The sequence below is a fragment of the Musca domestica genome, unplaced genomic scaffold (genome assembly GCF_030504385.1).
Source record: "Musca domestica strain aabys unplaced genomic scaffold, Musca_domestica.polishedcontigs.V.1.1 57, whole genome shotgun sequence".
Classification (NCBI taxonomy): Eukaryota; Metazoa; Arthropoda; class Insecta; order Diptera; family Muscidae; genus Musca; species Musca domestica.
The window spans coordinates 4,852,324-4,874,917 of record NW_026712358.1 but is presented as its reverse complement, the minus strand read 5'-3'; the positions used below and the strand labels follow the sequence as shown (position 1 = coordinate 4,874,917).

Here is a 22,594-nt window from a genome sequence, read left to right as displayed (position 1 = left end):
TTTCGGTTATTATGCAATGGATTTCTACTCATCGACATTTTACTGCTTCAACAACAACTTGCTGCTGTTGTTACAGATGAATGTGACACAAACGAGAGAAAAAAAAAACGCCATCACGCATGCACAAGCACGGTTATGATTACCCCAAAGATAATGTTTTGCCTGAAGTTATTTTTCCAGTCATTTAAGCATTAGCACGGATGATGAGCTTTGTTGGGCTTTTTCCCACTTTTTTTGTTTTTGTATTTTTTTATCGGTTTGTTGTATTTCTGTGAAGAATCTATGAATGCACCCATCCAACCAACCGACAACAACAACAACTGTCAGACCATATGGCCAGCCACCTAGTTAACTGTATGACTTGGGTGTAGCCGTTAATAAAACGTTTAAACTGTTTCGTTACGTTTTTATGCCAATGCCGAATTGCAATGCGAAGCGACTGACGATGACGCCATATAGCATTCGGTGCGATGCTATGCTATTCGATGCGTTGCCATCTCCGGTAATTATGTAAATACGGTCAAAATGCAATGAAAAATGCAGAAGTGAAATTTCACCAAGTCATCCAAAGGTGGGGAATAGGGAGGGGGAGGTACGAATGATTTTCAAAGATAATTTGAGGGGAAAGACATAGGCATAACTCTAGTTTTGTAAAAACTCTCGTTTCTTTTTAATATTTTATAGGAAGGTATTTGTAACCTGATTCCGGAAAAAGTTTTTTTCCTGAGGGACGGATACCTTATATTTGACGCAAAAATCTAGGTAAAAGGACCAGGTTAGAACCAGACCGTTAGTTGAAGTTCTTCTAGTTATCGATTTTTTGAGACAGTATTTTTTAAAAATCAGCCAAAAGTCTAAAAAGCCCCCCTTTTGTAAGTCCACAGAATATGCGTCAAATTATAGTTGGCACTATAACCTTTCGAGAATGCTACATTATGTGTTGTTATCTTTCCTGGATCGAGAGGTATGGGTCATTGAACCCGGTCGTCCCGATTCTGGTTTAGTAGATCCCGATCTAACCCTGGATTTGGATCCAGACTTTCGCCCGAAAAAGTCGATACCTTTGATTTGATCCATATCTAACTTAGGTCTTGGACCCAAACTTTCTTTTAAAAAATCCGGGTCAGTGTTCAGAAAAAAATACTTTCCCGGAATCAGGAAAAACACGTTAAAAAATTGGTAAAATCATAATGGCCGGACCGAACTTTTAATACCCTCCACCATTTGGAAGGAACTTGAAAATTTTCAAAAAATTCCGATAACTACTACTTAAATGAAAACCGTTATATGAGGACTTTACGAAGACGTGGACCGGCCTACAACAATTTTTGTCATAGGCTGTAGTACCCATTACGAATTTCCAATACGAAATTTGAAACGATTCTGGTGAATAATTTTATATGGGGGCTATAAGAGGGCGACGAACTTCAAATACCAAATTTGAAACAATTCCGGCGAATACTGTCGCTAAAATCATCAAAATACCGAATGTCGGGGTACCGTTATATCAGGGCTATACGAAGACCGAAAACCATGCACCTGCACAGACAATGTTCTGTCTTTGGCTGAGTATCCATTATCTTTGTGGGGTCTAAAATGTATATTTCGAGGTGGAGCATCCTGGTACTCATGAACATTTAACTCTAAGTTCATACAAAACATCCCGAACCATCGGGGCAATCGTGGTATACCTGGCAAGGATTTAGTTCTCACTTGCAATTATCTCAAAGACTTTGGAAAATGTGACTTCAACCAAACCCTTTTCCTGAAACAACCAATAAAACCTTCGATTCCTATTCCGCTATCTTCTCATTTTGCCAAGCGTAACTTACTCACCAACGACACAAAAAACGCAACCTTGCCAATGGATACACAGTAAAACGAGGAAGGAAGATGACAAACGTTGAGATGATTAACTGGCCGAATGGGCTGCCCACTTTTCGCAACGACGCAGTCGGCGAGCGATATTCAAGTGTTATTTGACATAAAATCAAACAATGACACAGCTGAATTAAATTGGGTCACGCTACTGTTGCCGCTATTTATTTATTTATTTTTGTTGTCTTTCACTCTCCCTTCTTTTATTGACTTTTCAATGCATTTTTTCTTTAACAAAAAACAACAAAAAAAAAACAAAAGTCAAGTGCCATTGAATGGCGGTGGTATTGCAAAATTGCATCAATGAAGACAGGAGCAGCAAAAAAAGAACAATAACAATTACAACAACAACGATGGCAAAATAAAGTTTCACTTTTAACTGGAATAGGCTTTAAATGATGTAATGGCACAAAAAAAATTAGGCGGAGATAAAATTATAAGTTAAAGGTATAACATTCTTATATGGGAGGTAATATATTTGTCATTCCGTTTGGTACTCATTCTGGTACCTCCCCCACAAAGGGTAAAAATTTTAAATATTCACGAAGCTCATAAGACGCGAAATTAACATTCACACTTGGCACATATCAATATTTCAATTAACCCAAAATCTGTTATAAAGGTGGTAGAGATCGGACTATTCCTTCTGGTACCTCCCCCACAAAGGGTCAAAGTTTTGAATAACCATAACGATCATAAAATCCGAAATTAGCTTCCGGTTCTCTTCAAATTGTACACATCACAATATTTTTATTGACTCAAAGTCCGGTGTAAAATTGGAACATATCGATCTACTCCTTCCGGTACCTCCCTCACAAAGGGTCAAAATTTTAAATATTCGCCAAACTCATAAGACGCGAAATTAACATCCGTTGCCATTCACACTTGGCACATATCAATATTTCAACCAACCTAAGATCTGTTATAAAGATGGTAGAGATCGGACCATTTCTTCTGAACCCACATAGGGTTCAAGATTTTGAAAAACAAAACCCTTAAAGAATGTGAAATAAGCATCCAATACGAAATGGAATGGAATGTTTCGGATAAATTTGAATATAAATGGTCGATTTTCTTGTCCTTTTGCCCATACCAACATTTTTATTTGTATTAGATGAAGTAGAAAATGGAATACTTCGCTCGACTATATCTGGTACCTCACGCCCATTTTAACATTTTCTTAAAATTACCACAAATTTCATGTAAAGTCGAAACATGAGGAGCGCAATTTTTATAACATATTTATTTAGATCCGACACGAAATGGACAATATTGGCCCATTCCTTCGGAACCTACTTCATAATGAGTCAACAATTTGAATAATCATATCAGACGATTTATTTAAATAATCGAATATTGGCTGACGGCAGCCCGACTGATACGTTTTAGCTTGTTTTACTAATCATTTACAAATCAGTTCGACATGTCATCTCCAGACAACAACAGTTACGGCAATACAAAAGTTAACAGTTTCAGCTCTCTCCCTCCACCCAATTGAGTTTAATTTAGTACTTTTCGAACAATTATAGTATGCATACATATCTCAATCTCAGATAAATTTTAAAATTATCTAAACAGAAGTTCAGAAATTTCTCTCAATAACTTCACCCAATACCAAATTTAGTATCATTTAGTATTTTTCGTACGCTTTTCCAAAACCACCTCCATATCTCAATCCCAGATACCAAAAGAGACATCAATATCAAATTTCGTGATTCCAACTATATCCCTTCACCAAAAAACCTTCACACCAAACACATTATGTAAATATCAATATCATACAGAAATGTAAATATCAAAATTCAGAATTTTATCTCTATCCCTATATGGTAGTACTTTTCATACAACTATAGTATAGTAATCCAAAACCACCTCATATGTCCACGATACACATGAACAATAACCCTAATACGAAATTTCAGATTTTAAGCACTACATCTACCAAATGGTACCAACCAAAGTACCAGTTTTCAAAACCACCTCTTTATCACAAACCTACCACTGACAGGGACAGCTCTACAAAATTTAGAACAACTCTAGTTTAGTAAAATCTCCCGGATTTGTTATTTTTTTATTTTTGAAAAATTTCCCAGGTTAGACCGATATGGACAATACCAATATAAAATACCTACACGACAAGTGGTCACATAATGGGGTTATTTAAAGCGGGTTTGGGAGTTATATCAAAATTTTAGAATTTTAGAAAAAGACCTGATTTTAGAAGTCCACAAAATATATACCTAATTATAGCTCACCGTCCAACCTTTCCAAAATGCTAAGTAAACGGCCTTCAGCCGGAGCTTGATATTCTCTTCTCTCGCTATGTCCAACACCAGCCTCGCGATCTAAAATTTTTCTAATTCTTATGCTGTTTTAGGTAGCCGGCTCTAAATATTTTCTTCTCTGGCTACGCCCTACACCGACTATGCAAACCCAAGCTTTTTATAAATTTAATATTCTTTTTAAGTAACCGGCCTTCGGCTCGTCCATGTTTAAAGACCCATTTTTCTGGAACCAAAATAATAACACATATTGTAGGATTTTGGAAATTTTATAGTGTCAACTATAATTTGACATACATTTTGTGGAAAACAAAAATGCGACCTTTTTTCAAATTATATCCATATTATCCATATCGGTTTTGCAGATCCAGGTTTAACCCGAGTCTTGTGCCCAGACTTTTGGGTCAAATATCCGGGTATTAATTTTTTTTTAAATTTTATTGAATGAATGCAACAAATATCGCAAGTAGCATACAATTTTAGAATAAGTTAGATTTGTTCGAATTGGTCACCTTTGGCACGAATTATGGCCTTCAAACAGCCAATTTTGGCCCATTCCCGGTGATCGACACTTTGGTATTTTTTAGTGCCAACCTTGCTTTCCAAAATACTCCAGACACAATAGTCCAACGGATTGGTATCCGGAAATTTTGGAGGCCATTTTGTGCTGTGAATGAAGCGAGGAACCTCATTTTGTAACCATTCTTGGAATGTCCAAGGTTTGCGGCCAAAATGTTTGCGTGTCCAAGGCTTTAATACAACCTCCAGAATATTTTCGTGATAATAATCGGCATTTATTCTGATGCCACGGTCGATTAATACGAGCGGAGAGCGACCATCGGCTGTTATGGCGGCCCACACCATCACCATGGCCGGCGCTTGAGTTCTGGTGGCCAACCGATGGTGCAAATTTTTAGCTGACCTCTTTGGCAAGTAAACACTATGATTTTGTTTGTTTACAAACTGTTGGACAACGAATGTTTTCTCATCGGAGAAACCCAAATTCGGCAGTTCACCACTTTCGGCCAAGCGAAGCAACTCTTTAGCTCTTTTGAGTCTATGTTTTAAAGCTGTCGGACGAGTGGGCTAGAAATGACAGCAGTCAGAAGTTGGTTGCAGTTTTTTCGTTTCACCCTGTATATGTGTCGGAAAACTCACTGAAAGAATCTGATAAAATCCCCGACCCCAAAATTCACGAAAAGTTCCTCTTCTCCTAACCATCTAATCCAAACCCTTATCCATTTACCTACAGGTGCTTTAAATGGCTATTGTAGCTTTAGAAAATATTGTCGAGATTTGTAATTCAGTTTATTTTTATTTTTTGTTACACTTGACTGACATTTTGACTGATTGGTTTGATGGTTGGTTGGGTGGTGGTTGCCTGTTTAGTCCGCTCGCTGGTGCAGTGAAAACAGTGAGTTTTTTTCTTTATTGTTGTTGTCGTCGTTATTATTTGCAGCTTTTTTATGATAATTACACATTGCATGGCATAGCGTCGGAATGTTTTTTTTTTTTTCATTTGTCAATGGAATATCATGGCAGACACTGAAAGGTTTTCAGTTTTTTTCCATTTGGTATATTTGCTCGACAGTTCGATCCCTGATTTAATTATTTCGCTGACTTTCAAACACCAACGGTTTGAATAGCACATCAAACGTTGAAAACTGATGAATGCAAAATACTCTTCACATAGCTTTTATTGCCTCCGAACTCGAAGTTAGAATGCCCAAAGGCAAGCGAACAAAAAAAAACAAACTGAATCACTCGAACTAAATGAGATCGGTCGGCAGCTTCGACCGATTTTCGATTTTAGGAAGAACAAAACAAAACCTTTTTTGTTGTGGCAACACGAAGCGATAATTAACATAAGTAACATAACAAGCCCATGTGTGTTCGTCGGACCTCTCTACATGTGTTAGGGGAGTATGAAGGGATGAACTCCTATTAGTCAGCGTTTAACTTTGCTTTTGTTTAATAATTGGTTTCACCTGAGTTTTTGTTTAACAAAACAACAACAAGATGAATGACGAAGAATATGTTTTTGTTTATTTCATTTTTTTTTTCGGCCTTTGGTGGTGATCATCATACACACCCATGTACAGAAGGGGAAGAGAAAGAGAGAAAAAACAGCGAATTGTTACTCATACGACACGTATGACGTGGAAGGGAAATTGCTAAAGTAGTAATTGGTTCTGTTGAGAAATTAACCAAAAACCAACACTTTCCCTATAAAAGATCTTAATTTAGGGAAATCTTCGATGAGAAAATTAATTCAGCAATATTTTCTGAGAAAATCAAATCAATAAATCAAATATTTCATCCATAGAAGTTATTCTACTAATATACAAGGTGAGATAAAACTGGAACAATGTCAAACGCCATAATATTTACATTTTTTTAAATTTTATTGAATGAAAGCAAAAAAATATCGGAAATGGCATCAAATTTTAGAATAAGTTTAGATTTGTTCGAAAGGGTCACCTTTGTGACGAATTATGGCCTTCAAACGACCAATGGGACCGTCACATGCTGCCCGAATGTTGTTCTGCGGTATTTTGGCCCATTCCCGGCGAATCGCTTTCTTGAGGTGATCGACACCTTGGTATTTTTTAGTTCCAACCTTGCTTTCCAAAATACTCCAGACACAATAGTCCAACGGATTGGTATCCGGAGATTTTGGTGGCCATTGTGCGCTGAAAATGAAGCGAGGAACCTCATTTTGTAACCTTTTTTGGTTCTGAGTCCTGTTGGAATGTTCAAGGTTCGCGGCCAAAATGTTTGCGTGCCCAAGGCTTTGATATACCCTCCAGTTTTATTTTTCGATAATATTCGGCATTTATACTGATGCCACGGTCGATAAATGCGCTTGAATTCCACCACAATTACCTTTTTTCTGAAAAATTCTCACCAAAATGCTTTTGTACGCTTATAGACAATATTAACAGCTGTAGTGCGAGTGGCTTAGGCAGTCTGCAGGTGGTTGCAGTTTTTTCATCTCACCCTAAATATGCAGATGTCAGTACCAAATATTTTATTAGTTCGTATTTTCGTGCGTTTGTAGTACACATTCCCAAAACCACCTCTTAATCCTAAACCTGCCACCAGCAAGGACCCCAATGTACATTTTTAAAATTTCACCTTCATCCGTTCACCCCAAATTGGTCCAAATTTAGGACCCCTTAAAACATTAGTTGATATTGAGATATATTTTCCAAAAAAAAAAAAAATAAATCTCCCTTATATAAATGCCCATAGTTTTATTTTTCCGGTCGATATATAATTACAAGACAAAACAATATTTTAAATTTCGCATTTTTTTAATAAAATCCTGCAGACTAAAGCAATTTGCTTTTAATAAAGAAATTCGAAATGAAAAACATTGTATTCAAAATTTGCCCCCTTATTTGTATTAATGAAATGATGTTAAGAATATGCATCTGTCTTGGTGAATAGACAAAAAATACGTAATTCTGCAAATTGCAATCATCAATTCTTCAAGACGCTTAACTATCGCTGCTGCTGCTGCTCTAGGGGTGGGGAGTTGGTGGGGTATGGTTATTTGCAATTGTTGGTGTCGTCGCCGTCTTCATCTTTCGATGCTATGTTGCGATGCGTTGTGTTCTAATTTAGACGAACAGTAAACGTCACCCACTTGTCGGCATCATCCATACATCGTAGAGCTTTTTTCTTTTCTTCTTCTTTTTCGTTCGTTCTTTAAGTCTGCAATGAAATATGCGTTATACTAAGTGTCATATTTCGTTTGTCCATTAACAGACGAGTATATGCAGTGTTCCAGAGAGAAAAGTAAGTTTTTAGGAGAGAGAGAAAAAGAGAGAAAGAGAGAGGAAGTAAAATAACGACATTTACCTTATTCAATTCCCTTAATTCTCATAAAATTCACATTTTTCATTCATCTAACCACATCTGACTTTATGTCGGACGAAGTGAGTTTTTTTCAAATCCAAAAAAATTAAAAAATTGGAAAAACAAGTAAAAAAGATGTAAGTTCGGCCGGGCCGAACTTCGAATATTCTCCACCATTTGGAACGAATTTGGCTATTCTCAAAAACAATAAAATCCGTTAAAAATTCTCTTAAAATCTTAAAAATACCGAATGTAGCTGTTATATTAGGGTCTATACGACGACATAGACCTGCATAGGTAACTTTTGTCATAAGGCATTACAATATTCAAATGCGAAAATTAAAAAAAATTGGTGTATAACGTAGCTAAAACCATCAAAATACAAAATATCGGGAGGTATCGTTATATGGGGGCTATACGAAGACGTGGACCTGCACTGACAATTTTCTATCTTAGGTTGTAGCATCCATTACGAAAATCAAATACCAAATTTAAAAAAATTCCGGTGAATAAATCAACAAAGTAACGAATAACGGGGCTATACCAAAACATAGACCTACATGGCCCATTTTCAATACTAAAAGTCCTGCAGACATAACATACATTAAAGTAAACTTTTATCAAACTACTAGAATTCGTTCGGAAACTAGAGTGATTTCCACAAACGGACAGATGGACAGACGGATGGAAATTGCTAAATCGACATAGAATCTTATGCTGATCAAGAACTTGGTGGGGTTTAAAATGTATATTTCGAGGTGTTACAAACGGAATGACAAACTTAATATACCCTCCATACTATGGTGGAGGGCATAAAAATTAAACGAATTGGCGTTTTTCTTTCGAGACCGTTTATATTCCAATACCACCACTAACTTGATGTACATATGTGAAGGGTATATAAAATTCAACCTGATAACATTCAGAGTAACGCACATGTTTCTTCTTTTCTTCAGATTGTTCTTTTTTTATTTCGCCATCGAGATATTGTTGTTCGGGTGGTTGTTGTTATTATTATTTGTGTTAGTTCCAATTTTCAATTCGCAATTGAATTTCGCCTTCAATGGATGTGCAACTGGTTGACTGTCAGACTGACTGCCTTCGCCCATACTTTTGAGGTCTCTCATAGTTCTTGTTGTTGTGATTGTAGCTGCAAGCTATGTTTATGTTACATTTCGGAATGGTAGCGATGCTTATCGTGGCATATATACATACGCACATACAGTGGCTGTCACTCTGTTTCTCTTCAGACAGTTGACGTCTGTTGGTACCGATGAGGCGACAAGCCCATAATCGTTTTCATAAACGAGTATATTTTCTCCTTTACCACACACAGAATACTTTGAATACCCTCCATCATTTGAATACCCTCCACCATTTGATACGAATTTGGAAATTTTCAAAAAAATAAAATCCATTAAAAATTCTGTTAAAATCTTAAAAATACCAAATATAGCCGTTATATTGGAATCTATACGAAGACGTGGACCTGCATAGATAACTTTTGTAATAAGCCATTACAATATTCAAATAGGAAACTTGAAAACAAAACTGGTGAATAATGTAGCTAAAATCATCAAAATTCCGTATATAGGGAAGTACCGTTATATCGGAGCTTTACGAAGACCTGGACCTACATAAACAATTTTCTGTCACGGGCTCTAGTACCTATTAAGAACTTCAAATACGACATCTCAAACAATTTCGGTGAGTATTGTACCTAAAATCGTCAAAATACCGAATATAGGGAGGTATTGATATATGGGGCCTATACGAAGACGAGGGCCTGCATAGACAATTTTCTGTCACATTACGAACTCTAATTACGAAATTTGATACAATTCCGGTGAATAATGACGCTAAAATTATTAAAATGCCGAATATTGGAAGGTACCGTTATATGGAGGCTATACGAAGACATGGACCTACATAGACATTTATCTTACAGGGGGTAAAGTGCTTAGAAAAAACTTCTAGTATGGATTTTTAGACAATTCCCTTGAAAAATGTAGCTAAAATCATCAAAATACTGAACATGCGGAGGTATCGTCATATGCGGGATATACGATACCGTGGACCCATATAGACAATACTCTTAAAGGGGGTAGATCGCTCAGAAGGAACTCCTTTTGTGGATTTTCAGGAAAAAATTCGCTACTAATATTAAAATAGCGAATATTGGAGGCGGCAAAAGACTGGTCTGTGCAAAATTTTAGCTTCCAGAATGAGTGGACCAATATTTCCCACCTCCGAACTCGATCTAAGTTTGATAATAATATTACGATGTACCATGTTTGGATCAAATCGGACACTCCCTTCGAGAGTTATCGTGCACACCAGCCAGAGAGAAAGACGGACGGACAGACGGACATTCCTTGATTGACTCCAAATGTCCTGAAACGGAATTGATCCAAAGAGACCTAAGGCCTATCAAATGATATATACCCTCTGTAGCCATATGACTGCAGATTAACCCTCATAAAATTATTGCACCCACTGTGCCGTCATTTAAATTTGAAGGCAGAGAAGACATCATCATCGTCATTATTACGAAGCATTCTGTTGGGCGATTTTCAATTTTCTTCAAATATTCTGTCTGATGCTTGGACTCATTTCATTTCTGTTCGGCTTTTTTCCCTAACATGCGCCCATTCTCCCAGCCCTCCTCCTTCGTAAATGGCATATGCATACCCACTTGTTGGTTTTGCCTTCTACGTGGCAATCTAGTCTCTAAGTATTGTTGGTGTTTTTCAATTTTATTGTTGCTGTTGGTGATTTTTGTGCAAATTTACCATATTGTGCGCTCAATTAAATTTAAGACTTGTGGAAATTTGCAATAATTCTGAGAATTCTGTTTCTTTTCAGTACCAGCACTGCACTGCACTGTGGACTTAACAGCAGCAACAAAGGCCGACAATAAACCACAACAACAACAAAAAACTGTAACTGGATGCAAATGCTGTTCAATGCACAAGCAGACGCGCTATATGGACACATCGTATGTATGTATGTGTGCGTGCATACATACACGTCGTATGTGTAAACACTTGAGCTAAAAAAAATGCATAATTTTTGCCTTTGCCCCATCAACCACCCCCTTTTCTAAATCGCAGCAACAGCACCAACCATTTCCATTTGGCACATAAAGTTCGGCATACGTTTCTTGAAAAACATTGGAGCGCAGCAAATAATAAAGATGACCTAATTCTATCAAAATGGGCAGAGATTTTCCGAGCAGAAAAAAATAGAAACAACAAGAAGGCTGCTGAAGACATTGTTGGGGGGGGGTAAATTGGCTGAATTTGACTTGTTTCGATAAGTGACTGGCATTGCCTTCTTTAATCTTCCACAGTAGTTGTGGTAGATTAGAGAATCAAAAACTGCAGAATGGTGCCATATATCAGCAAGAGACATGTGGATATTCGGAAGGACTATTCCTTTATAATGTTCGTGGTAAAAGATTTGCAGAAAGACCTGTCAGAGATCTTTTAATTGCTCTGTGTGACCAAAATTAATTTTTATACATAGTATGGCGGGTGTATTAAATTCGTCATTCCGTTTGTAACTCATCGAAACAATAATTTTTGATAGACGATTTAGCCCTTTCCGTCCGTCCGTCTGTTGTAATCACGCTCGAGTCAAAACGAATAAAGATAGGAAGCTCAAAATTTGCACATATCAGTCTTTTGTCTGCAGGCAGTTCATGTTCGAAAATGGGCTATATTGGTCCACGATATCGTATAACTCCCATATAACGGTACCCTCCGATATTCGGTATTTTGATGATTGTAGCCAAATTTGTCAATGAAATTTTCTGAAAATCCACAAAAATAGTTTCTTCTGAGTTCTTGACCCCCTGGAAGAGTATTGTCTATATAGGTTCTTGATATGGTATATCGCCCATATAACGGTACCTCCCTAAATTCGGTATTTTGTTGATTTTAGCTACATTTTTCAATGGAATTGTTTGAAAATCCATACTAGAAGTTCTTTCTGATCACTTTACCACCTGGAAGAGAAATGTCTATATAGGTCCACGATATCGTATAGCCCACATATAACGGTACCCCCTGATATTCGGTATTTTGATGATTTAAGAGACATTATTCACCGGAGTTGTTTCAGATTTGGTATTAAGAGTTCGTAATGGGAACTAAAGTCTAGGGCAGAAAATTGTCAATGCAGGCCTTGGTCTTCGTATAGGCCTCATATATCAGTACCTCCCTATATTCGGTATTTTGACGAATTTAGGTACGATACAGGGTGAGATAAAAAAAAACTGCAACAAAGTCAAACGCCATAATTTTTAATTTTGTTTTTAAATGTTATTGAATGAAATCAAAAAAATGTCGGAAATAGCATCATATTTTAGAATAACTTTAGATTTGTTCGAATTGGTCGCCTTTGACACGAATTATGGCCTTCAAACGGCCAATGAAACTGTCACACGCTGACCCAATGTTGCTCTGTTGCAGTATTTTGGCCCATTCCCGGCGAAGAGCATTGCTTGAGGTGATCGACACTTTGGTATTATTTAGTGCCAACCTTGCTTTCCAAAATACTCCAGACACAATAGTCCAACGGATTGGTAACCGGAGATTTTGGTGGCCATTGTGCGCTGGAAATGAAGCGAGGACCCTCATTTTGTAACCATTCTTGAATGGCGCGTGCTGAGTGCGATGGTGCTGAGTCCTGTTGTAATGTCCAAAGTTTGCGGCCAAAATGTGTGCGTGACCAAGGCTTTAATAAACCCTCCAGAACATTTTCGCGATGATATTCGGCATTTATTCTGATGCCACGTTCGATTAATACGAGCGGAGAGCGACCATAGGCTGTTATGGCGGCCCACACCATAACCATGGCCGGCGCTTGAATTCTGATGGCCAACCGAAGGTGCTTACTTTCAGCTGACCTCTTTGACAAGTAAACACGATGATTTTGTTTGTTTACAAACTGCTGGACAACGAATGTTTTCTCATCGGAGACGGAGAAAACCAAATTTGGCAGTTCACCACTTTCGGCCAAGCGAAGCAACTCTTTAGCTCTTTTGAATCTATGTTCTTTCTGTTGCGGTGTAAGGTATGGCACTTTTTGGAATTTCAATGTCTTTACCCCGAGCTCATTTTTCAATAGTTGCCGAATGGAATGGCCGCAATATTCCATTCGGCGACGCGGGATTCGATCAAGACACTTTTTTACTTTTCGAACCATTTCTGCTGATGTTGCTGTTTTCTTCCGTCCACTTCCTTGACGTCGGACTACGCTGCCAGTAACGGTAGCACGGTAATGAGCGTTGGTACGAGACACAAAATATTTATTCAGATTTAAATGCTGGAGTGCTCTAACGATAGCCACTTGTGGTTTTCCAGCCAAATATAAAGAAATCACGCTTGAATTCCATCACGAATAGCTGTTTACTGGAAAATTCTCCCCAAAATGCTTTTGTACGTTTCTAAATAATATAATGAGCTGTCACTGGAATAATTTTAACAGCTGTCGGACGAGTGGCTTAGAAATGACAGCAGTCTGAAGTTGGTTGCAGTTTTTTCATCTCACCCTTTATAGCCCATATTCTATCTATAGACGTCTTCTTTTAGTTTTCGGTAAATGCCTAGAAGTATGCTTTAAATATGCTAAAGATGAAAGTGAAAAAAAGTAACTTCGCATATGACTCTAACAGGATATGTAAACTAACCTTTAATTTTCTACCAATAAAAAGTCTCAGAAAACCTAAATTTTCTATCCACAGAAGGTTCTCACTCCATTGAAGACCTATATAGGGCACAACCCTATTCTTACCATCCATAACAGATCCATGGAATCTATAATTATTCTAAAATATACATATGCCTAATATGGTTCAAGTTTCTGCCTATTTTAGACAGAGTCAAGAATGAGTCATCATCTAACAGCTATGGCCAAACAATTTCCACCAGACTTTTAACCACTCCATAACACAAAAACTTAGTCAAGGCCTTGAATTTGATTTGCCATTGCATTTTATATCCATCCCCTCCGATTTACACTGAAGTGAAAACTGGCTGGCAATGAGTCTGTGACGGTGACTCCTTACTGCCCGCCTGCCTGCCGTGCCTGTCTCACGGCCGACCGGCCTTAAATCTCATAAACATGGTGCAACATTGACCTTAACAAAACGTCAATGACGAAATCACCTCGTTTCGGTTTGTTTTGTTCGATTACCGCAGCAGCGGCGACGGCGGCGACAAACCTCAAACTTTTAGAATTTAGAACAGATTTCATTTCGAAAATAAACTTGAAAATATCTACGCTACAAAAACATAGAATACCAATACCACCAACAATATCGACAATAACAACAACAACAAAAACAATAACAGCCACATCACGGCTATCGTCCAACTTTGTCAACGGCATGCCTTCTAGGCCAGTTAAACATATGGCGTTGCATTTCAATAAAAACCACATTAGAATGATCACCAGGATCGTTGAGAGAGCTGTGAGAGAATGTGGGGGGCAAGGCGGCTGAAGGGTGTTAAGAAACAACAAGAGACACACAACACATATAATTTGAAATGCGACTAACGTAACCGATTACTACCATTTACAATTAATTAAATCGGCTCAGAACACAAAACAGATTACATGAGAGAAACAAGGGGTTGCCCAAGTAACGATGACGACGATGCGTTTGCGTTTCTTTCACTCGCTATAACAAAGATTGCCGATTTTTATATGTTTTATTTTGCAACAACATATATAAAATCAATGCTCTACAAATCGGTCTATCTATTCCTATCGCTTCTGGTCCTAATTCTAGATTGTCACAAACAATGATGCAACAAGGCTAGCAAGTACCCTCTACTTCATCAACGAAAATTCCACCTTAAGATTTTAGATTCGTTCCTTCAGTTCGTGTTAGGTCATTTTATACCCTCCACAGACGCCACAAAGTATAAAGGGTGAGACGAAAAAACTGCCACCAACTTCAGACTGCTGTCATTTCTAAACCACTCGTCCAACAGCTGTTAAATTTATTCCAGTGACAGCTTATTATATTGTTTACAAGCGCACAAAACAATTTTAGTGAGAATTTTCCAGAAAAAAAGTTATTCGTGATGGAATTCAAGCGGAAAACTACAAGTGGCTATCGTTAGAGCACTCCAGCATTTAAATGTGAATAAATCTTTTGTGTCTTGCACCATCGCTCATTACCGTGCTGCCGTTGCTGGTAGCGTAGCCCGACGTCAAAGAAGTGGGCGGAAGAAAATAGCAACATCAGCAGAAATGGTTCGAAAAGTAAAGAAGCTTTTTTGGAAAAAAAGAGCCAAAATCGAACGAAGTCAACCTAAAACTCCTTTGTTTCTCTACGAAGAAAAAAAAGAGTACGCCTACTCTTCATAACTGACCCTAGTGCAAGATTTTAAACGACTTGATCGAAACCCGCGTCGCAATGGCCGAAATATGGCTCATGAGCTGAATATATCGGCAAATATTGAAAAATGAGCTCGGGGTAAAGCCATTGAAATTCCAAAAAGTGCAAGAACTTACACCGCAACAGAAAGAAAATAGACTTAAAAGAGCTAAAGAGTTGCTTATCTTGGCCGAAAGTGGTGAACTGCCGAATTTGGTTTTGAGAAAACATTCGATGTCCAGCAGTTTGTAAACAAACAAAATGGTCGTGTATACTTGCCAAAGAGGTCAGCTGAAAATGTGCACCTTCAGTTGGCCACCAGAACTCAAGCGCCGGTCATGGTGATGGCCGATGGTCACCCTCCGCTCGTATCAATCGATCGTGGCATCAGAATAAATGCCGAATATTATAGCGAAAATATTCTGGAGGGTGTATAAAAGCCTTGGGCACGCAAACATGTTGGCCGCAGATCTTGGACATTCCAACAGGACTAAGCGCCATCGTACTCAGCACGCGCCACTTAAGAATGGTTACAAAATGAGGTTTCTCGCTTCATTTCCAGCGCACAATGGCCACCAAAATCTCCGGATACCAATCCGTTGGACTATTGTGTCTGGAATATTTTGGAAAGCAAGGTTGGTAGGTTGACTAAAAAATACCACAGTGTCATCACCTCGAGCAAGCGCTTCGCCGGGAATGGGCCAAAATACCGCAGAGCAGCATTTGAATGTTTCAGTGGCCGTTTGAAGGCCATAATTCGTGCCAAAGGTGACCAATTCGAACAAATCTAAACTTATTCTAAAATTTGATGCTATTTCCGACATTTTTTGCTTTCATTCAATAAAATTAAAAAAAAGTAAAAATTATGTCGTTTGACTGTGATGCAGTTTTTTTATATCACCCTGTACTTTTCAACCTCACTCCAAAATTTAAGTCTTGAGCTCTTTACAATCGCATAATAGCAAATCATGCCGTTTTAGAATTTTAGTTCTGTTTTAGAACTTTTCGTAAGCATAAAGTTCAAATTTTCCAATCGCCTTTGAGACATCTATTTTTCACTCCATCAGTGATTCTTCTGCCGCAAAAATGAACTGTCAAAAAATCAACATTAAAAATATATATTTTTTTTCAATTTTATCAAAATGCAGCGACCACCGTGCATTGGCAACCCTGTCTAGAACTATTAATTAAGGCATTCAATCGTTTCATTAAAAAAATAACACACTGCGCATGCGTAACTGCGCATCAACAGCAACTGGCGTTGGCCAAATGCTTTCGTTGCTTACTTGTTTTGATTAATGTCTCTCTTCGTTTTAGAACGCCAACTAAAGAAGTAAACATTTAACCGGTTTAGAATAGCTTGCAGACACGCAAAATCACACCGTCGCACACTAAACGGCAAAATTGATTAACGTAACGTAAACGTTTTGCTGTTTTGCTTTTGTTTTTCTTTATTTTTTTTTTTCAATTTCTAAGAATCAGGTCAAGGTTAGTTTAACATAATAAAATAAAAATACAATCATTCGTTCCTTGGAGAAGCTCTCAGCCCCTCCACATACAGAGAGCTCCGATCGGAGCCAATCATTGATCATGCACACATGCGCACTATTCCGGTTTTCTTGAACCAATCAACGTAAATCATTTTGTGTGAGAGAATGAGAGAGTGTACAACTCTGAAACAAGTTGGAAGCAACACGTTTGATGGGTGTTGTGGTGGATTTCAAACGGCAAGAGCAAAGACGTATCGTTTGTTCTCTTAATAAAAATGCTATGACACAATTGAAAGAGTATGTGTTAAATATTCTTTTTTAAGCAATTTTTACTAAGCCATTTAAAGAGTCAGCCAGATTGGTAAAACGATTAATTTGTACAAAAAGTACTAAAATGTACTAAAAACTTACTACTTTCTATTGGACAAACGGATGAAGGACAGGACAGATGAACAAAAAGGGTTTTTGGAAATTCAAACTTAAAGAGTACGAAAAGTTCTGAAATGGTACCATTATGTAAAATAGTACCTATTATGTGAACGAATAGAGCTAAAAACTTGAAATTTGGTATGCGAATCAAAGTTGGAAAGTAAGTTTGGAAGTGGTTGGAATATATCTACCATGGCACAATGAAAAGAAGGTAGGTCAACTTTGAAAAAATTGCAAGTATAGAGGTCTACCTGATTGGCTTGTAATGTCAGAATTATTATCAAAACAATAAAAAAGCAAACAACTTGTTGCATTGATTTTGAATAAATAATTTAAAACTGCGAAAACTGAATGAATGGTCAAAATTTCTTTTCAATATCATGTTCTATATATCTCTTATGGTTTATTTCGCGACAAAAACTGTAGATTTTGTCGATGCATTCGTTGCAATAAGCATTTTGAAAACACCCGAATTTGAATATTTTCTGAATAATTTTTTTATTATTGAAAAAATACACACACATAAACATATGAAGTTGACATATTAAGCCAGAAAAATAAAAAAAATTGAAATCATATGGTTGTTCTGCCCTACCTTGAATTCATTGTACCATGATATCTACTAAGTGTGTACTAAATGTGGAACAGTTTGGTTTACGGTGAACAGAATTTTGAAATTTTTTATATTGATAGGTTTGTGATAAGGAGGGGCGATTTAGAAATGTGTAGTACCAGTGCAGGAAAAGTACTATAGTACTATATTCGGTGAACATATAGTGCTTGAAATCTAAAATTTAGTATTAAGGTCGGTGTTCATGTGTAGCCTGGACATATGAAGGTGGTTTCAGAAATATGTACGAAAAGTACTAAATGGTACTAAATTTGGTATTGGCTGAAGCGATAGAAATACAATTCTGAAATTTAATATTCAGATTACAAATGGTTTTTGGAAATGCGTCCTATATTTGTACGAAAAGTACTAAATGGTACTAAATTTGGTATTGAGTGAAGGAATAGAACTGAAATTCTGGAATTTTATATTGAGGTCACTGTTGGTTTCCACGGTTTACGTATGGAGTTGTTGAAATAGTTTTCGATAGAAGACTTGAACGTTTGCCCATTGTGCTAATATCTTCCTCCGAACTTCAAATAATATCTAAAACCTTGAAAGTCTTAAAATTAAGTACGATATATGGAAATACAACAAAATGTACTTTTTGAATACCCTCCACAGTTCGGAACGAATTTGGCAATTTTCAAAAAATTAAGAGCCGTTAAAAAAATCTTTTATATTATGGTCTTTACGACGACGTAGACCTGCATAGGCAACTATTGTCATAAGCCATAACAAATTTGAAAACAAAATTCGATGAATAATGTCGCTAAAATCATCAAAATACCGAATATCGGTAGGTGACGTTATATGGGGGCTAAACAAAGAACTGAACCCGCATATGCAATTTTCTGTCATAGACTATAGTACCCATTAGGAACTACAAATACGAAATTTGAAACAACTCCGGTGGATAATGTCGCTAAAATCATCACAATACCGGATATCGGATGGCGACGTTATATGAGGGCTATACGAAGACGTGCACAGGCAATTATCTCTCTTAGGCTGTAGCATCTATTACGAACTTCAAATACTAAATTTGAACCATTCCAGTGAATAATGAATAATCATCAAAATACAGAATATGGGGAGGTATCGTTATATGGGGGGCTATACGAAGACGTGGACCTGCACAGACAATTTTCTGTCTTGGGCTGTAATATCAATTACGAACTTCAAATACAAATTTATAACAATTCCGGTAAATAATGTCGCTAAAATCGTCAAAATACCGAATTCGGGAGGGCTATACCAAAACGTGGACCTACATGGCCCATTTTCAATACCAAAAGTACTGCAGGCATAATATACTTTTGAGTAAAATTTGATCAACTTACATACTTCATTTCCTTCGGAAGCTAGAGTGATTTCCACAGACAGACAGGAGCACTGACATCGTTAAATCAACACAGAATTTTATGCTAATTAAAAATATATATACTTTGGGGGTCTAAAATGTATATTTCGAGGTGTTACAAACTTAATATACCCTCCATACTATGATGGAGGGCATAAAAAGGAAAATTTCCTCCTCTTTGGAGCTACTTAGAAGATTGTATCAGTTCATTTCAACGCATTGGGTGGAACTTGTTTGTCAATCAGATTTCTGAAACGCATTACAAGTTATTTGATACTTATGGCCTTTAGGCTATAGTCTGCAATCTGATTTGGGCGATGTGGATATTATATTATATAAGTAAAAGGCCTACATGATCAAAGTTTCAATTACAACACTGACTTTTTTTCTAATTTTCATTGTACAGGTTAAGCCCTTTTTATTTTGTTTTATTGTGATGATGCTATAAATAATTATGTGTGTGTGTGTGTGTGTGATTTCTTTCCTACGCTTTCACTCTCCAAGTCATTCATTGATGGTTACGATTAAAAATGTATGTATGTATGTATGTAAATATATATATTTATAGATATCTGTAATAAATATACGTATTTGTTCTCTTATTTCTGCATTTTCTTCCTTCCCCTCGAGGACAAAAAGAAGTATGACTATAGTTGTGTCCATTTTAATTACATGTGTTAAAACTAAAAACAAAATAAATTAGTTCGTAAAACGTATTAGAAACTTCGGTGCAACCAGTATAAGTGGTTTTTGGTTTTGTTTTAGTAATGAGTTGTAATTAAATAAATATAGGTATAGATGGATTAGTAGGTTATTTAAGGAAGCGAGAGCTCATCTCTGAGTACAAAATGATAATGAGAAAAGCTTTGAAAGCTTTCGAAGCGTTTCTTGTTGTTTTTTTGTTACAATACAATAGTTGCGTTCAATGACAGTTACACCAATTAGATTAGAATTGTTTTCTTTTGTCCATAAACCAAATTAACAATAAATTTTTGTATAGCTAACTGATGTATAACAACACATTATACAATTTGACTGTACATATGCGCCGCAATTGTTTCTGTTGTTGTATTTTTTAGCCGGTTTGACATTGGACCCTTTCGAAGTGTGGACCGCCCTCGTATTCGTCATCATCGTCCATGCCGCCGTAAGCTCCCCGGCCTTCGTAATCTTCGCGGGGCTGGAATTCAACAAGTTGCACTTCTTCGGCTTCTGGCGGCATTGTAAAAGGTTCTCTGGGAGGCAGTAGCGTCTCAAGCTTGGCCAATTGTTTCTGGTGTGGCAAAATCGTTTTCGGGAAATTGTATAGAAACTGTACCATGAGGTCGCCACGATCAAAGGGATTATTACGCAATGGCATACCCTCAGTCGGTACAACTTTCAGTTCGCCATGACGTAGAACCTCGCCTGGTTTCGTGGAAATACAAATGTTACGACCATCCAGATGCTTGAAGCAGTGGACAAAACCACAAAGGGCCTGCGTTATGTTGATGTTGACATTACGCATAAGAAGATCGTTTTGACGCCGCTCGAATACAGGATGCTCCGCTTGAATAAGTACTACAACCATGTCGCCTCGCGATCCTTGCACCCCTTGATTTCCTTCGCTCACAAATGGTATTTTTAACATATTAGGGGCACCCTTTTCAATAACAATTTCCCGTTTCACATTCTCCTCAACTAGACCTTTTCCAAAGCAGCTGGTGCAGCGCATAGCCTCTGGTATAATTTTTCCATGTCCATGGCAAGCCGTGCAGATCTATTGCAGAGAATTACACAAAATTGCTTAGTATTCGAATTTGTTGACTTTTTATTTACCGTTTCGCCTGTCGTAACACCGAGAAAAAGATAGCTCTCAGTTTCTGCCCCGACCATTGCAGTGACTGCACATTTCTTGGCACTCCTTGGGACCGCCTTCGCCATTGCACTGCGAGCAAAATGATGTCCTTTGTATTCAACTGTCTTGGCCACATTGCCATTGTACATTTCTTCCAAAGTAACTTCAAGACGAATGGAGATTTGGGCGGCCTTCCCCCTTGCCTCACGGCCATGTCCACCCATAGCCGTAAAGGGAAACCATTGTGAAAAGAACGCATTTCCATCGGCGAAGCCATCCGCGCCCTCCTGCAAACCCTTGATTCCATAGCGGTCGTATATTTTTCGTTTCTCTGGATCTGATAATACCTCGTAGGCAAAAGATATTTCCTTGAATTTGTCGCCAGCATCAGGGTTTTTATCTGGATGGAATTCCTTAGCTAGTTTGCGGTAGTTCTATGGTTAAACAAAAACAACATCGAATTAGTGGGCATTTAAATGTAACGGTCATTTAGATTAAGATACAAGAGACAGTGTTGTTCAAAGTGGTAGCAGCCCCGGTGCATTTGCAGCGAATGACGTTTGGAGAGCGCAGAAATGTATGAATCAATAATTTGTTCTCTTTCCCTTCTCCTTTTACGATTCTCTTGTTCATTTAAATGTATGAGAAATGTTAGAATTACTTGAGCAATTCTAGACATGACTAAGAAAATAATTGGACCAACTTCACCAATATTGGCATTGATGTTTGCACTATAGCCTTATCGTTTTTCAGACCAGTGTTGGTACTTTTCCAACGCCTCCACCGCCCACTTCTCCAAGATTTCACAGCAAAAAAATCAACTAAAAATATGAATGAAGAGTAGTCTTACATGAATGAAAACTATTACCTTTTTTATTTCGGCATCTGATGAGTCTTTAGTTACACCCAGAATTTCATACAAATCAAGATTATCCATTCTCTGTGTATATTCACACCCCCTTTTGTGTGATGTCGAAGTTATTTGATGATATCCTGTTAAATAAACGCCGAGCTCAATTTATTTCCTTGAAACATAAATAAAGAATGGTTGAAGAATAGAGTTGACAAAATTTCGATAGCACTACCTAGCGACATTGTCCATGTTCAATTTTTCTGACTCAGTATCGATTAATATTTTTTCTACCGATATTATCGAAAACGTTTCACCATTAGCAAAATTAAGGGAATTATTAAAGCCTTATTACGCCAAACATTATTTAAGGTGATAATACATACAAATCTTTTTTCACTGACTTTGTTCCTCTACGAAGAAGCTAGTCAAAAAAGCGTTTTATGTATTCTCACCTTTAAGGTGAAAAAATATAAATTTCAACAACAACCATATAGACATTTTTATACCCTCCGCCATAGTATGGAGGTTATATTAAGAGTGTCATTCCATTTATAACACCTCGAAATATACATTTTAGACCCCACAAAGAATATAT

At 37.3% G+C, this 22,594-nt stretch overlaps 1 protein-coding gene across 1 annotated transcript; it reads right to left on the bottom strand.

The window, feature by feature from the left end:
- Positions 1–19,957: 19,957 nt before the first annotated feature.
- LOC131805508 (dnaJ homolog subfamily A member 2-like) lies at positions 19,958–22,209 on the bottom strand. Its single transcript, XM_059128722.1, has 3 exons — positions 22,015–22,209; positions 21,128–21,580; positions 19,958–21,068 (listed from the first exon to the last, which is right to left on the bottom strand). The coding sequence occupies exons 1-3, from the start codon at positions 22,081–22,083 to the stop codon at positions 20,385–20,387; spliced, it is 1,206 nt and encodes a 401-aa protein (XP_058984705.1). The 5' UTR covers positions 22,084–22,209; the 3' UTR covers positions 19,958–20,384.
- Between the last annotated feature and the right edge of the window lie 385 nt (positions 22,210–22,594).

Excerpts from the sequence above, each read along its gene's own strand:
- LOC131805508 (XM_059128722.1), bottom strand. The coding sequence starts at position 22,083 with ATGGATAATCTTGATTTGTATGAAATTCTGGGTGTAACTAAAGACTCA. Across the intron at positions 21,581-22,014 it reads CAGATGCCGAAATAAAAAAG|AACTACCGCAAACTAGCTAA; the intron begins GTAATAGTTTTC and ends GTTTAACCATAG. Across the intron at positions 21,069-21,127 it reads GTGTTACGACAGGCGAAACG|ATCTGCACGGCTTGCCATGG; the intron begins GTAAATAAAAAG and ends TCTCTGCAATAG.